Below are 18405 nucleotides of genomic sequence, written 5' to 3'. Positions count from 1 at the left end.
CCCAAAAAACTATCTAGAACTGAGTGTTCATTCTATAATAATCATGAGGAATATTGTCAAATGTATAAAATGTATACAACTATTTACTATTAGAGATATTTACATGTACTCTTTTTAATAATTCATGTCAAAGAATCCTGGGAGTAGAATTCTCGGGGGTGGAGGGGTTACCAGGGTTTTGATGCTGTTGTACCCCTGGGGAACAGATCATTGATTATCAATGAGATAATACATTTCCATGCTACCCTCACACAGTGCACAGCTTACCTGATCCCATTTCATCACTGCCCAGGTAGGAGCTGTTACTCCGGACACTGGTATAGGACAGGACCGAGTCCCGGTTACTATTGCATTCACTGAAACACACAACAAAAAAGGACTGTTACACAACCAACAAGGAGGCTTCCTTTTACTTGACCTTAAATATGATTCTAGGTCTGTGTCTTGTGAGAAAACATTCGTGGAAGTTATGGGAGTTCAGCGTGTGTACACTTTTAAAAGTTGTTTTTACACATTTCAATTATAGAACCATTCAGCTTTGATGTTTTTTTTCTTCAGTAGCTAAATTGGGAAAATGTACTGTTTTTTCCCCTGCTATCCACGCCTCCAGAGCAAACCAGAGAGAGTTAATGATATGTTGTAAACAAGTTGTGTACTGTATCTACGAGAAATGGAACCTGACCAGCTTGTCATTTTAGATGTGTGTCTCCCGTGAGAAATTCAAACTTGCATAGCCTAAATATAGCAAAGTGGGTCTAAAAGTTACATGGGCATTGCAGGATTGTCCAGTATCACTTCTGTTTCAGTCTCGCCACACATATAGCTTTCTATATGCCACACCCGTTCTGTACACAATCACAGACACTAACAGTGTGCTGGTTCTACCCTTACATTTCCTTTACATTTGCAGCTACCCAGTAACCTATAAAGACGAATTCACCTCTTAAACTCCAACCATTGTGTGTAATGAACCAATACAACAATGTATTAAACCTGCAATTAGTTTGTTTCTTAGTTAGGACACTAGGTATTGAAAAAAGATATTGAGGTATTGAGGTATTGAAAAAAGAAAGGGGCTGATAACTCACAGCAGTTTATATGGCTCGTTCCTGCAACGCTGCTATTAATAACCTGTTGTTTCTGGTTCATTCACGCCTACCGCCTCTCCAGTATTAGTGTGGGGGCAGGCATTTCGTTTATTTGTTTGGCAGCCCAGACTGCAGGACAAATTGTCCAGTATATTATAGGATGCACACACCAAACAACACCCGCCAACCCCCAGCTTGTTCTTGCCAAGGACATTACGCTTATAAATTGAACTTTTAAACAATGCACTAATGTGGGAGTGCTACTTTTGAAAAACTATGTTAAAGTCAGAAAATGTATTTGTTACTGGAACAGATTTGTATACATTGAATGTTGTGCCTATGACATCCATTCATATTAATTTAACATCAGGTGCTTGTTCTAAGCAGATAACAGAACAGTAGGAGTAAAGCTTATACAGGTAAAAATGGGGAGAACAAACCCCTGGGTTTAAATGAGATTAACAAAGCTTCTGTGCTGTAGTTACGCACCCTTCTTTTCTGCACTAATAATTAAAAAAAGCTACCTTTGTTATTTCTTAAAAAACAACAAAAAAAAAATTCTCAATTGAGCCAGTAGCATTACATAATAATACTTTCCAGTTAAAGTAATCCTGTGGTAACAGGCATGTGTTTCTCAAGGTTTGCCCCCAGAGGGCAGCAGAGTACACTGCAGCTTGTTAAAGTCCCTGATTCAAACCACATTGACATAGCAGGAGCTGAAAACAGCACCACAGGAATGTTACCCAAAGGATATGAAAATAAACATTATCCACACTGTTTCAGACTGCACTTTGATGTGCACATTTGGTTGCCATAAAGGGGACAAGTGCATAGCTGTTTATCCACACAGGCATTATGTATCCCCTAAAAGATTCCAGTACTGTATTCTGGGAGAGCAGAGACAAGTGCCAGTCATTTTCAGCACTCTGCCAGCCCAGCGGATTTTATGAGTGCTAATTTAGGATTTCTAATAAAAAATGCACTATATCATTTTAAATGCTTTTCAACTGACAACCCCCTGGGGTCTAATTTAAATACCCACATTTAGAAAATATTCATTACCATCTGTTTCTACAAAACATGTACTGTGGCTAAACTGTGCTAATGTGCATATGAGTTTAATATAGATTAAAATAACTGCAAAACCCACTGCTCATCCTAGTTAAAAGAAGAGTATCACCACGGGATACTGCAATTCATGATGTCAAACTATCTATGACTTTTCTTATTTTTATTACACCAGAAGGAGTAATAAATTAAAATTGTCAAATTTAACAACTGGGGGTAAATGGCAGAAAACTGAATATACATCCCTGGGTCTAGTATCAAGAATCTGTGCTAGACAAAGATCTGAATATACCATTAGTGGCAAATTATCATTGCCATTAGAGGCAAATTAAAATAAAACATAATGAAATGCACTCAAATAACTCCCACTAACTAGACAATTGGTGAGCAATAGGTTCCCTCCCCCTCCAGCAATACTGACCAATCAGGTATGCATATGATGCGTTCTAAATCAAACTTAAGCTCACCACACCCACAGCTTATCCTGAAGGTGTACTTTCTTATTTATGAGGTGTTTTGTGTCACAGAATTAAACAAAAACCTAATTTAAGCAACTTCAAATATGCCGTTGTTGGGTAGAAATACTGTGACACAGAAATACACTATTTATAGCGTTGGGGTGGGGTTACTATTGCTACGAGAAATGGTTTGGCATTTCAGCATTCACTAAGAATATAATGTTCTGGCTTTCTGAATGTTTTGAAAAGTCAACAGGAAGGGACAGAGCCTCACTTAGAAAGTGTTCTTATGAGATGTTATGTTTCTTCTCCTCTGTTATTACAAAGTTGTGATTATTTTAGCAATCATTTCTTCACAGAAGTTATTCCTTTGTCCAACCTGTTGTGCCAGACCAGGGCACATTTCTGAACAGTCCACAATGGCTTGGTACAAGTAAAACAAGGCTCTCCCAAGAACTGTACTGATAACAGTGCCCATCACCCTTACACCAATGAAACAATTTAAGAACTTATTTGTTTTGTATTTAATCATTTTTTTTAATTCTTATGCCAAGAAAAGTCATGCAAACTGTTTTTTAATAATTCACCTTTTAACAAGCAGCAGCCTAAAGCAATCTTAAAGAGGTCACCATGCTCCTCAAAGACTTGTGTTAACTAATTCCCATGGAATTCCAATACCAAGCAGAATCAAAATCGGATGAGCAGTTCTCAAGATACTGCTGGCAATGCTGTGACATATCTTTGCTTTGTTACATCTTCATGGACTCACATAACCTTCCTGGTACAGTCTGCTGATCCGAGACATGGATCCAAGTTCAGACCAAACCTGGACAGCAACGGAACCCACAGCCCACTGTTCAATAGGCCACCCAGATGCCACAAAGGCAAAAGGCTGGTTTGGAAGAATGTGCAGACAGCTAATATATGTGGCAAGAAGCTGAAAGATGGTGTGGTCAGCAATTCAGAGACTCATTCAATCCACAATGGGTAAACGCTGACTTAAGTCATTAGTTGGTTATATGGGGGCAGCCAGTTGATGAAACCAGACAGGCTTAGTGTGGACAGCAATGACCATGTGGTATTGTGTGCTGCTAGAACGCCAACTGGAGGAGCTGCCATAGACTGGCTAGACAGCACACAAGTATGGGAAAGGCTTTTTTTCACTGTATCATGTTCACAACGACTGTCATTGTAAACTGGAAGCTTGGTCATGTATAATAAATGGCTAATTGTATAAACTTCTCTGGTACTGCATGTGTGTGGTTTTCAGCTACTGAGTCCCTTTTAATTAAATAATAAGTAACAGTTTATTCTGAAAAGGAAAACCGTAAAAAAAAGTTGGTCTTAATTAAAAACAGAGAGTGTAGAATACAACAAATGAGTCCAAACCACTGAGGGCTAACCCAGTAAAGCTACGGGGTGTTAAGTGCCTCGGTTTTATATTTTTAAAGGATTTTTGAAGTCAGATTTTACTGGCGGAATAAGTACAGATTGTGAAGCCAGTAGACCAGCAATGTTGATAAGGAATGACTACAGATGGCCCTTTTGGCAAAGTTTGTTATGCTTACTGTATACATTATGGAATAGAGAGAGTTACCATAACTAAGCATCAGTAGGTGGAACAGTGAAAGGATACTGAAAACATTGGGCACACCTTTAATCTACAGCTGTGGCCAAATGTTTTGAATCACCTGATAGAATTAACTCATTTTGCTTCATAAAGTCGAATGAAACCTGCTGAATAATGTTACGGTAGCATACTGAATTACATACTGCTTTGTAGTTTTTCCACATACTTAATGAAAAACTGACAAACTGAAAAATGTGACATTTCAAAATCTAATACTGTACGACTATTTTGGCTTTCGGTAGACTTTTGCAATATCATTTTGTAGTTTATTTGATTACTAATGTTAAATAAAATATCTAAATGATGTTTTTATATATATATAATTTTTTCATTATGTCTCAATCCTAAAATTCTAGGTGCGGCAAAACACACATATATACAGTGCACTGTCCAGCCACTCACCTATAGGAGTCCCTGTAACTCATGGTGTCATGTCCTGAGTCTTCCTGGTCATCTTCCGACACTTTGAAGCAGACCTTTTTGATACCACAGTGCTCCGTCTTGTCAATGTCACCCTCCTCCGACACCAGCGACTGGGGAGGGGTCTCTTCTGAGGAAGGAGGCTCGCACTCTTCAGACTGGCTGGGCTCCGTTATAGACGAGAGGAGCCTGTGTTAAATAAATCAATACATACATAAACACAGAGGGAGTTTAAGCAGAACTATTTCACAGAAAGGGTAATATAAAATATAGAGCGGGGTAGCAGGAAACGTCATTGAGGCTTCTAGAATAAATGGCTTCATCAGAGAGCAAGAGAAAGACTAAGAACCGTACGATAGGAGAGCAGGGCAGCAGCAAGATGGGTTCCCCCATTACGAATTAGTGAAAGCATTGTACATCACATCCTGTGTGATGTTGCTTCCCACATTTTCCTTTGGAACTAGGTTAAGCTTCTTGGAAATACATACACATCTATCTGAGTCACATATTGCTTCATCTCCTTGACGGCAATGTCCATCCTGTTAAAGAGCTGGATGTAGGCGTCTTGCGTCTCCATGTCCTCCTGCTTGAGGAGGAAGCTCAGCCCCCCCTCGTCCAGGTTCATCCCCCCATTGTGGCTGAGGTCCAGCAGGCTCCCCTCCTGCTCCCTGTGGGGCTCCAGGTGCCCGTTCTCCTGCGGCTGACACTTCCATGACGGGGCCGCCATGCTGGTGATGCAGTGTTGGGTGTGCGACATCGGGTTCAGGTTAGCTGGAAGTACAGGCAGGCTGTGTTAGTTTGAAGCTTAGTGGGCTGTAAGTCTATATGTACACATGGTAATTACTATCGTAAACTTCACCACAGAGCCATTAAAAAACATATTTTTATGGTTCATAATAGCACTATTGCCCTCCACAGTGGGCATGCTGGGCAAGATGATTGACCTTGTATTCATTTAGCATGTTTATATGTTTCTAAGCTGCTTAAAACAAATAAAACACTCATTTTTGTCTTCTGTTTTGTACCAATTAATAAATACTTGAGACATCCAACACATACTGGGTAATTTAAGGGTACTGTCCTTTTCACATTGACACAGACGTACGGAGTGCTCTTTGCTAGTGTTTAATGCTGTGGGTCACACAACAAATGAGGTTTCTAACCCTATTACTTCAGAAGTAAGTCTTTTAAGTTGAGCTTTTGATCCAAGCTGCAGGTCTATATTTCTATGTTTTTTTGATTATATGTATCAGAGACCAGCGTTGCAGAACCACTAATGAAAGCAGTTTTATAAAGAGGCACCAAATAATAGAATATTTCTTATAACCATGCTAGATGCCCATAGCAATGAATAAACTACTTAATAAATGCCCCCAAGAGGATGCAGGGGGATTAGAGCTGGGAAATGCTGAATAAAAACGTGGAATCAAAATCACACTGAAACGCAATGTTCCCCAAAAACTGCAGGCTTATGAAATTACAGATATCCTTTACATACTTAAATGGCTGATTAAAAACAAACAAAAAAAAAACATTTTAAACTAACTGTGTATATTTGTATGCAAAACTTGAAAATCAAGGTCATAAAAAGATATTCAACAGTTTCAGTCTGTAAAAATGTGTAAAATGTCAAAGTAAGTCTTATTTGGAGATTTAAAGATGACATTTAGATCTGCCAGTGGTTGGATCTATTTAGTACAGCCCCATGTGTGCTAGTGATTTCTTCCTACACTACATAGACGCATGACTCTAGGTTTCTTGCCAAACACCTGTTGAAACAGATGTACAGTGTAGAAATCAGCAATGTTCCTTTAACAAAACTACTTGCAATCTTCTGCATCATTTAGTTGAAAAAAACCCATATAATTATATTCTGGATGGCTCTACAAAAACTCAAAACAGGGTGACATTCCTACCAGCTGAGCCAACTAACCCTATGTGTAATAATGAACTGGTACTAAACCAAAAAGACCAAAGAGTCAAATCAAACTGTCCAAGTAGTATCTTCAATAACCTTGCCATTTAAATCTATGGAGCAAGTATAGATTGTTTTGAATGCAAATAAATGGGAAATATGTATTATGTATATTTTACTTATGCAGTAGAGTTCTTAACAGGGGTTTGTCTTTTACAATACTTGAAGAACAGAAGAATCTTAGGGTCAATGTATTTTGTCAAAATGGCAGTGTGCTCTTTTTTTTCTTTTTTAGATTTCAGTGTATAAGATTATTGATCATTTTGTAAAGTACACCAAGAAATTTGATAATAAAAGAATCACATTCCCAGTAAAACAATATTTAAAAAATAATGACCGGTACACTGAATAGTAAATGACCGGTACATATGCTCCAGTGAGTACAATTAGTTTTACACTTTCCCCTGATGGAACCCAGAAAAGGTAACTTAAACAGTATACCAAGAGAGAGAGAGAGAAATGAAAGTAAGATCATCATTAAAGTGTATGGCTGTGGCATCTGCCTCCACTTGCTTCCCAGATGCAATGTTTATGTAATTATGGGTTGTTTGTACCAAATGAAGTTCTTGGTACGATTCATAAAAACAACAGACACAAGAATTACTGCAATGTTATTTTATCTTTTGTAATTAACTTCCGCATTGAGTGTTTTAAAACTGGAAGCACATTTTCCTCTCATCCGAGGCACTGACATTTTCAGCAGTAAAAATGTCAGTGCCCCGGATGAGAGGAAAATTCGCTTCCAAATCAGCTTTTAAAACACTTGATGTAGAAGTTAATTGCCACTGATTGGTTCTCATATATTTTAGCAAATGTGTTTACTTAAAGGAGCGTTAACCAATGCTTTACAATCCTGTTTTTTATCCTCTTATGAACTTTATTCCACTTTCCTTATACCTCTTATTTTATACCGCTTTTTTTTTATTTGTAACTTTTTTTTTAATTTATTTTTTACGTTCACAGAATAGACACTTCTGCATCCTGGTACCTTTGCTGAAGGTCTCATGATCAGACTGCAGTGGAGTGAACTACAACACATGAAGTGTATATGTACTACGAAGGAGCAGTAACATTTTGTATCTATAATGCTGTACTTTAAATATATGCATATCCTAAACAAAAAAAAAGCAAAATAACCTAATTATCTTTTTTTGAGAAATGTGTACCTTGGTCTGGATCCAACCCAAAAAATGAATTTTTACGCCCAAATCGGATACTGAAGGTCCTTCCTACTGATGTCATGCTTTTGGGGTAGGACACCTGCATGAGGTTCACGTGGCAGTTTGTCGGGCAGAAATCCAGGCTACCAAGGGGGTGAGGCTTTGTCGTCGCTTGTTTGAAGGAGGGGCAAGCCCTACCCTGCAGCTCCTCTGCAAACTTCATGGTTAAAAAAATAAAAAGGAAAAAATGAATGGACACCTTATGAGAAGCATAGCTGCCTCTGCTATAGAATAGCAGAGTTGCTAAGGGTTTGCTTCATTTATATTAACATGTGGGTGTGCAGCATCAAATACAGTGCACTGCCCACACATCCATTTCAAAGTGCAGTTTGTTTAACAGCCTGACGTTTAGACCCTGCACTGGAGTTACCTGTTGGTAGCTGGAGATTCGCTTGCTGATGCTCTCGAGCTTGGTGTCGCAGATATCCCTGAACTCGTATTGAGGCATGGACACCAGCGTGCTTCTCAAGGAGGTCAGGCGGCGGCAGTTCTCTACAAAGAGACTGTCGTCTTTTGCAAAGGCCTTCAAAATCTGAAATGCAAATGATTGAGTTAGACCTCCCTCCCCAATCAAAAGTATCGTATATCATCCATTTACAACGTATAAGCACTTGTGGGCCACCACTGCCTTGTGGAACATTTGCTGGGACAGGAGCAGATTGAAGATCACCAACCTCCCTGCCCTTTCATGTGTGGCCCTGGCTTTAAAAGAGCGCTCTGGCAAAACCCAAGCGTATCAAGTTCCAGTCTTATCCCCCTTCCTTGTTTTCAATAAGACAGGGCAATCAAGCAGAGAGCTTTATATTTTTACCGGTAGGCAATTTTACTACACGCACACATATGTAACGCATATAGTAATCTGCTATAAACATCCAGAGACAAGTTTCAGATTCTTTCATAAATACTATAAATACTATAAATACTTAACACTAGTTACTCGTGATTGCATTCATACACTGTTTTATTGCTGCAAACGGTGGATAGGTACAGCAATTGAACCAAATGAATTCATTTGAACTGCATGACAGTGACTGACACTTTACACTCAATAGCACTGTTTCCTTCCTTCTAAAATATATGGAAGTTCCCTGTACCTTTGCAGTCAGGCTGAAGCAGCCCTTGGGCGCCACCATTTTCTCCAGGACGTGGCTCTTGATGCCAGCAGTGCTGACGTACTCGTAGACCACGCCGTGCTCTAAGTGGACATTATCTACTGTCAGGCTGACAAGCGGAGTCTCATCCGAGATAATTAACTTACTGATACTCTTCAGCGGGTCTGAAAAAAAAATCAATAGGTAATGATTAGTGAGAGTAACAAGCCTGAACAAATAACCACTCAGGAACCCCAAGTTCATGACAGTGCTTTCCTGTTCCCATCACTTAAAGTGATGTACCTTGTCTGCTCTTGCCTAATTGCTAAGGGATGTCAATATCTCAGTTAATTAAGTCATGTTTTAATTTAGCCTCTCTCGGATCATAAGGAACCAATATCCTGTCACATACGACAGCAACAGTTTCAAGTATTGGGGTTCAGCAGTACAGGAAAGGATAATGTAGATGAGAAAGACCAGCATTAACGACCCAAAGAGCCCCCCCCCCCCATCCTTGGAATATAAAAAAGCCTCATTTGAAGAAATTCTGTTAAAACAAATGTTTCATAAACTAACAAACAAGCGGATTACTGTTTGAAACCGTTTGATCATTCAGTGAGGTGGTATTCACATCCTATAAAACAAAGGAATGTTTGTAAAGGAAATTGATGTGCAGAAGTTTAGTATAATTCTTTTCTACAATGTGCCAGTTAATTTCTAATGCAGTGTAGATTGCCAAACCATTGGGATTGTATGAAAATGTAGCTTGCTTTTAGTTTAGAATAAGGTGGCAGTGATCCTTGGTTTGTATTTCAGATTTGCATTCTGTACAGATTTGAATTAATATTATATCTGAAAAACACATCCAGCTTTAACGGCTCTGAATTCAGTATATCTGCTTGTTTATTTTTAGCACTACAAAACAAAGCTGCAGCAAAAAGCAATCTGAATATTCAAGGCTTCGAGTAAAAGATAATCATATTTAGGTATAAGCAAATGCAACAGGCAGGCATTCTGTTCCCCACCAAGTGGTACAGACACAAAACATCTAAATTACAGAAAAAAAGAGAAAATAAAACAGTTTGAAAGGAAAAAGAAAGCAACTGAAATTTAACAGTCCTGCAGCGGATCGTAAATGAAATACACTGCAGTTTTAAAGTGTCTAAAAATGCACAAGATGAAAGCCCAGGAAGCAGGAGACGATTGCTGCACAGATGCTAAGTAGTGGTAAACTGACACCAGAGTCCACGACATCTAACACAAGAGTCATGGCCTAACAGAAGGTAAAAAGAAGTGGTAAGATGCATCAGGATTTTCTTCAAAGGCAAACAGGGAACAGACTTGACCTCCAAATCTGCCCAACCTGCCCTTTCTCTGGGCTGAGGGCCATGTAGACACATCACATCTGTCTCCGCCTGGGGGTTCTCGTTATGCTACTAAGTAGCAAGTCATCTAAAGACATAAGGGTTTGCCCACTCTTCAGATCCAAAATGACTTTAGTCTGTCATTCACTGCTCATTAGGCAGAAACCAAGTCAAAACACATCAACACTCTGAGTGTCATGTTGTCTAGTGGAGCTTTGCCATAGGCAGGAAAAACATTGATGTATACCTTCACAGAGCGCTAATGTGTTTTGTCTATGGGCCCACTTTCTTGAATCAAGCACCTCTAGGGAGTAGGAACTGCATTATACCTTTTAATGCCTTGCAGCTCTAGTAACTGTGGTGATACCTCAGCTGGTCTTACAGATGAATTAACTTTACATTACAGGGAACCCCTTCGTTCTACTTCTATCTTTCTAGTTCCGTTTTGCTATTTAAACCAGCACTTAACTGAGTTACCAATGCTGATACATGTAATGTTATTGAATGTCTGCTGTCACATACCTGCGCCCTGTTTGACATCATTGATATCATCATCATCCTCTGTCATGCTGGACCGCAAGGCTCTCTCCTCCTCTGCATCTTCGAACGTCCTGTACACCCACTGTGTCAGCCCCTGGGGAAAGAATATGTATTGTACAAAAGGTTACACGTCTTTTCCGTGTAATACTGTGTAATACAGATTAAATCGCTGAAAGCAGAAATGTGAGTAATGGTAAATATGATTTATACAGATCATTTATCAATTATTTAGATTCCCAATGTGGTTATGCCACAAATCTGATACATAAGAAATGTAATTGTGTACTTGGACTGAAGAAGTTTGATACTGTTGAAAATTACTTTTATCTTGAAGACCTTGACATTTCTTGATTATTATGATTATTATGATTATTATTATTATTCATTTCTTACAGACACCCTTATCCAAGTTATTGATGTAACAACTTTTTTTTGTACTTCTAGTCACATTACAATTGAGTGTTTAAAGATATGGTGCAATCTTGATTTGAAATATATTTCAAGCATTCTCACAGTATTGTATACAGTACACAGAACATCATGGAAATGAAAGTATTGGGAGAACACATGAAGGCTTAGGGATACTTTACCAGCTCCTGCTGCTCCTGGTTTGACCGGTAGGCTGAGAAATGATCCAGGACTTCATTGAAACTCTCATTGTTGACGTTGTTACCGTTCACTTTCAGAATGCACTGGCCTGGCTGGAGGCCTGCTGCTGCTGCCTCTGAACCTGGAGAAAACAAAAGGCCCGTTTAGACATTACTGTAGCAGGCCACTTATTTCAGCTTGAAGGAAATAAAACTCAGGTTTTTTTTAATGCACATTTTCAAGCAAACACTGCGGAGCAGTATACTTTCATAAACTCTGAAAACAAATAGTACAACATAGTATTAACATGACGTTTTTTAAAGTAAGGAATATTGTACACCCAACTGTGCATAATAAGGCTGTAATTCTATCAAGGGTTTCTGGTGACAAATAAATCACGAGAGCGCTAACACTTACATGCCACCAGAGATCCTCGACAGAATTACAGCCTTATACATACACTTTTGGTTTATATTAGTATCATTAAAAAAGCTATCTAACTCTATTCCAATTCAGCCCACACATAGACCAGTAATCACTTTCGAATGCTGAAATGTGTGGAGCTGATCTCACTGCAGCAGCGTGCACTATTTCTGTCAGTATTGGTCGTTTTCATCCCTGATATCTGTATGCATTCAGTATTTAATATTGCATGCAATGAGTTTTCATCTCTAGTCTGATCACCTGCAGACTACAGTATGAAAAGCACCTTGGAAGGCATCCACGAAACACATGGTGATATGGACAGCCTATCAAGAAAGACACTGGGTTGGATTACAAACCTAATTCCTTTTCTGTTCTGACAGTTGTTTTGACAACTGAATTCAGTTAGTTCAAGACTTTGGAAATCACTATTGTCCTCCTTTACACCCTGATCCATGCAGCTAATTCATAAGGTGATCTCTTCATTAGTCTGTGCAGATAAAGAGCTCCCGTAACTCACGCTATCATTTTAAATGGAATCTTTTAAACTGAAAAAAAAAAACCTTTGAAATGCAGCTGCAGTGTCATTAAGGGAATTCTGTTTAGTGCTTAAAGGTAGTGCTTGTAATGCAGCCAGATTGTTCCTTAACAATACCCAGAATATGTTACAGTGACTGGCATTATTCATAACCTCTGCTTACATATCAAAGAGGTTACTGTAATCTATTAACTGGCAGCAGCCCACTTGCATTATGATGTAAATAATACAAATGTAACAGATTCAAATGTGTGGTTAAAAGCTAGCCGTTAGATAACCAATGAGGAATAAAAGGGGTGGGTAATCAATACAATTGCTCCCGAACCCCTTCGGGCCACTGAAGAAAAAAAACTACTTCCACTGCTGTTTGCTCTTTCTTTATAAAAAAAAAAGGCTGATTCTTCTTTCAAGTTACCACCTGGATCCCAGAATACACAGCGATGGCTGTGAAACGGTAAAAGCAAACAAAATATGTTCTGTATTTCAGTGCCTTATTCCTTTGGGGCGCTGGACTGAATTGTTATCAGTTGTAGCTAATGGTAATCCATTTTGATATGAAAACTGATTCTGACCTGGCTTTTGCTGGTTTCAAAGCATTAAAACACACGTCGAGTTTACAGATATTCTGAAATCAAGGATTCATTTCAACTTTAGCTATTAAAAGGTCCCAGGTCTCAGTTCAAGGAATGAACGTTCTTCTCCAGGGATAGTAAGTGGTGTATGTAATAGATCTCAACTGAACCAAGTTGCAGGGGAAGGGAGGTCAGAACCCCCTTTTATTTCCCCCATGTTGTAAAGCACAGCATGATATCTAATATGTTAAGAGAATGAAAATAATTATATTTGATAAACACACATGTCGCTCACTGAATGAAAACTTACAGCAGATGAATAGATAAAGTTTATAGAGTTACTGTATCAGCATTATTATTATTATTTTTATTATTATTATTATTATTATTATTATTATTATTGATGATGATGATGATGATGATGATGATGATGATGATGATGATGATGATGATGATGATGTGAGATCACAATGGGATCTTATCTATTGCCTTTCCGTTTTACAGACAACAGGACCTTTCTATGCACACTTTCAGATATACTCATAAACTGTGTAATGCTGTATGCACGTCGCACAGTTAAGCATAAGCCAAATCTTCAGTATCAAACATAAAAAAATGTTTTTCTTTTCTTAAGTGAATGACAAAACCCGGTAGTGATTTGGATGACTAAGTTTTGTTCACATAATTACAGAAAATATTGTCAGGGGAACACAGGATTACAATTGTTATTTTTAGCAGCAGTTTTTATAGCACTGTTCCTTGTGAAAACAATTTGCTCAAATGCTTTGTAATTAAAACAATGACATCCCCAGTCCTCAGAAAAACAATAAAGGATGAAACATGTGTAATGATGCTACAGAGTTCTTTCCAAGTAAGTTTAAACCGGTTCTATTTGTTTTTTACACATACCAGACATGATGTGTAAGAAAACAACAATTTTGAAATGCTGCTGGGCCATGAATGGCGAACAAACCAAAGAATGTGTGAAGACACAAAAAAGGCTGTGCACTAGCTATGTGTTTCCCATATGCTAACACATCCCAGAGGATTAAGGAGAAAAGATCTTGTACTTTCAAACTGCAGCTGCTAAACATATTGGGAACATCTTCCAAATAAATCATGTAGTTTTAGCCATATATCTAACATGGTCTTTTAAACTCAAGAAATCTTTCTATCATAGATCATGAATAGCATGTGGTGTTCTGAACAGTAGCATATGGATACACTAACCTAAAGTCCCTTATATATTTATTTTTTGCAATGCTCAATTGCAACAGATACTGACTGATTCAGAGTCACCTGACTACAATAATACTAGACCAAACAGAAATTCCACAAGCCAGCAACCAGTTCTTCCATAAAGCTTGAAAATTCTCAGCTGTAAGTCATGAATCATGGGTCTTTGTCCATGTGGCTTGCTGCTGACTGGTGTATAAAGACTGCATGCTGAAATTGAATGTTATCGTGGTTCACACATCATAAAGCATGTAAACTCCAAACAAACCCTTTATTGAGGTCAATGTTGTCCACGTTGGGCCAGATTTACAAAATTTGTGCGCCTCTGCAACACTTTCTACTAAAAAGGCCAAGTCTGTTTTTTTTTTTTAAAGCTAAGACATCGATCCATCGATGTAACATGTTGTAACGATGTAACGTGTCGTCCACTATCGATAGTCAAGCCTGTGCAACGTTTCTGTGTGCAGGTTTTAAACAAAAGGGGAATACCATTATTTATTTATTTATCGATTTATTTTTTTGTAATTGGCAATCATTTTTTTGCATTTTAGCACAGTTTCCCCTGCTCCTCTCAGTGAATCTGCATGCAATTGAGCTCACCTCACCTTCCCCTGTGAGTTTTTACTGAAGGGAATGCATCTGCACGGAAGTCTTCAGGGCGAGCAACGGAGCACGTAAACAGTTAGTGTTGTGCTGGAGTTAATAAATATTGACCGTGGTGGTACAATGCCTTCCAACGTTTGGCAGTTATCTTCTAAAAGTAGAAGGCAGCAAGAAAGTAAATTGCAGCCTATGTGACAAATGGCTTGGATACTCCGGTAACACAACTATTTAATGAGATGGCACCCTACAAAACTCCAAACAAAATCCAACAGTGATACAAATAAAAATGTACCAAATAGATCAGAATGGTGAACTGCTGTTGAGTGAGACGTTTTGTAAATTAGTTCAGTTGTTCTCTGGATTGTTTGTTAAACCAACATTTTATGGATCGATGTATCAGCTTTTTTGGAAAACGATATCTCAGTGGAAAAAAAAAACATCACTCACTGTTAGAAAGGTGAATAGTCCTGTCCCAGTTCAATATTGTTTAGGAATTAATGATTCATGATGATCAAGCAGGGAGGGGTTTCCATCAGAAAAACAATTCACATATTGCTACTGCAGCATCCTGACTTCACAGATGTAATACCTGTGCTCTGAAAGCAATAACCAGGCTTATTGTTCCCACAAATGTCCACACGTGCACAGAGAGTGCAGCTCCTGCAAACCTGCTTCAGATCGGCTGCAGACACACCTGATCTGGCACTAACTCAAAGGAGTGAAAACCACATCAGCTGTCTTTTCACTAACAGACATACAGACTCATAAAGACTGTTTGACAAAGAGCTGTCATGGTCTTCTCATGCAACTGGAGCATTCCGCAGGTTCCTTTCTTTGTCTTGCACTTTTGGGGTTTTCTACTGTGTGGATAACAGACTCAATGGGGTCTAAATGTAATTAACTAAAACCACAGTATAGCTATGGTAAAAGCCATGATTATCTACTACAGCATCTGGCAGCTCTGCTAAGTATGCACTTTATTTTCCCTAAAGTCAATTACAAGTGCAAATGGCCCTCTCCAAGTAAAGCAATATCTAGAGGCTTCTCTGTATTCTATTCATGTTCTTCTACCGTGAATGTTTAACTCACATATTGTGAGCTATCATTAAGTAAAGGATAGGGTGGCATTCGATTCTCAGAAACGTTTCTGTTTCCAAAAACAGAACTTTGTACTGTACTATATATGGTGACATATTAAATTAACGGGAAATAAAAATATGACCCTGGTAAATATACACATGCAAATATAAAAATATACTGTGGGTGGAATCTATTTTAGGCAGGATATGAAGGCTAACACCTCTGCTTTCCCGTAAACAAAACTGTGGCAGCTCCAGCAGCACAGTTCACCTTAACCCAAGTTACAGCAAAATATGTTCAAACCAACATGCACAGGCATTTCACATGCAGAACTTACAGTATTAGGGTAATATGCGTTGTCCACCTATGGTTAAAAGATAACCATATATGTCACAACATGTAATATAATGCAATGAGGTGTAATGCAATGTGCCGTACCTCTTCTTACAGCATGCACATGGGGAGGAGCTGCTCCACCAATCTTGAAGGACAGGGCTCCTGGGCAGTCTGGGATTTTGACAAGCCTTAAAAAAAATAAAAATAATAAATGTCACAATTTATCTAAGCACAAAACATTTGTGCGTTGAAATGCAATGGCACGAGCACACAGGGCTAATTGTATGCAATGTTTGTGAAGGTGTGAATTTCTGATTATGACTACAGTACTATTATTAGGATAAATGTAAAGCAGCAGTCTGAAGCTTGGACTTTGGATATACCCTCCCTTCATCCTTTCTGTGCAGGGGGGTCACCGATTGCATTTTAACGTCAGAAAAATACCTTGAACAGAACTTTCTTCTCAGAAAAAATGCCTTTACAAACATTTGCATGAAGCGAGAACATTCTTTTCTCGGGCAAGCCACAAGCCTCAAGCCTCAAGCCTCAGCTGGGTTACAACCTGCCACGCTAATGAAAACCTTCTTGGAAATGGCCTAGCACACACAACTTCCTGCTGGACAAAAATAGTTAAAGAAATTGAACACACAACTACTTCTCTACACATTACTGGCAGAGTGGATTCCGATTAACTATATATCATTTATTCGGCCCAGAATTGTGCTGAAGACTTTATTATCTGACAAGCACAGTTGTACCGAAAGTGTACCGAAAGTTGACCAGATGCAGTGGATCTCATCTTGCATTGTTCAAATGTGCCTCTGTGACATGAACCATCAGAGCACTGTAAACATCTCCAGGTGTGCTTTGGTTAAGCTCCAGTCTAGACTCTGATACTTTAGAGGGGCTTTCATGCATAATATCTCATGTCAGTACAGTATGGTTTAGATGCCTAAACCAAGGTTTTGGTTTTGTAGGCCTCCAGAGTTCCTTTAAAAGGTTGCAACAGAATAGCTAAGTACAGTATTTAATAATTTACTAATTCACATATTCGAATGAATTACAACTAGGCTATGGTGACAGTAAATTGCACTAATTCGTAGCCTTCAATATTTCAGTCAATTAGCTAAATATCGAGTGAGTACTTGACTGTATGCCATGCTTATAGTACTGACTGGTGTCACCAGGGGCGATGAGAAAATCGTTTGGTTTTGTACCTTATACGAACAAGCAGTGGTAGCAAACACAATTTATGGATAAGCCTCCTCAAGTCTTTTGTGACTTACTCTTTTGCCTTCGTGGCAACCAGCAACCTCAGTGACCTTCGTATGCAGAACGATTGGTTGATCATGGTCTCTACTTCCTGAAAGGGGCGCAGGAACACCAAGTCTTCATTAATGGTGTAAATCTTCCTGCCAACTTGAAGGCCTGCCATCTGTAATAAAGGAAATAATTACAATTATATATGACTCAAGTTACTGACACTTTAGATAACATAAGACACTTCAGAGTCTGAACAATATTCAAAAGAGCCAGTATAACTAAACAAAGGACACAATTTTTAATGGGCTGCTGTGGAACACTTCTGTCGTAATCTGCCTGCATTTGTTATCTACACTTAAGACAAAGCTACTTGTCAAGTTGCCTGGTTGCATATGAATTAGTGCGATTTGCCGCTATTTCATTCTCAGTTTACCCCATCTATCTCAACAGATTTCACTTTATCAGCTTTGGTCGTAATTGAATTAAGCTGAGACAGGAGCTGCTTTGTCTTATTAATAATTTAATATTTAGTCACCAATTTAGACTCTTAACTTCCAACCATTCTGACATACGTGATGCAAGAATTAAAGGCTCTGAATTATGTTTCATATACTACATGATACACATGCTAACCCTATCACTGTTATCATGATACTGCCAGATAACCCACAAAATAAGCCCACGAGTCTAGTACATCCGAGAGCTCTACAGCCTTTTATTATAGGCATTACAGAGAAGGGGAAGCCTCTTTCCTGACGAACTACAGCACTGTACAGTATCTCATACACACTTTCTACTGCAGTCAGTCTTTGTAATGGGATCGGCTTCAGTTAAAATGCTGGCAGGAAAGCTGTGCTGGTTCACTGATACTGCACACTCTCTTCTATGGATGTCTGCCACTTCATGTATTCA

The 18405-nt window shown here is 38.7% G+C and overlaps 1 protein-coding gene across 1 annotated transcript in view; it reads right to left on the bottom strand.

The window, feature by feature from the left end:
• The window catches only part of LOC117431194 (phosphatidylinositol 3,4,5-trisphosphate-dependent Rac exchanger 1 protein-like), a 110856-nt gene that overhangs the window by 9419 nt on the left and 83032 nt on the right, over positions 1-18405 (bottom strand). Inside the window, exons 18-27 of the mRNA XM_059003467.1 lie at positions 17517-17665; positions 16333-16418; positions 11445-11584; positions 10837-10948; positions 8954-9135; positions 8230-8391; positions 7806-8016; positions 5153-5435; positions 4647-4853; positions 268-356 (exon numbers count right to left, since the gene is read on the bottom strand). Coding sequence (XP_058859450.1) covers positions 268-356; positions 4647-4853; positions 5153-5435; positions 7806-8016; positions 8230-8391; positions 8954-9135; positions 10837-10948; positions 11445-11584; positions 16333-16418; positions 17517-17665 — 1621 coding nt within the window. The remainder of the gene's footprint in view (positions 1-267; positions 357-4646; positions 4854-5152; positions 5436-7805; positions 8017-8229; positions 8392-8953; positions 9136-10836; positions 10949-11444; positions 11585-16332; positions 16419-17516; positions 17666-18405) is intronic.

Source organism: Acipenser ruthenus, chromosome 29 (assembly GCF_902713425.1).
Source record: "Acipenser ruthenus chromosome 29, fAciRut3.2 maternal haplotype, whole genome shotgun sequence".
Lineage (NCBI taxonomy): Eukaryota > Metazoa > Chordata > Actinopteri > Acipenseriformes > Acipenseridae > Acipenser > Acipenser ruthenus.
The sequence above is the reverse complement of the archived record's forward strand: the minus strand, read 5'-3'. Positions and strand labels throughout refer to the sequence as shown.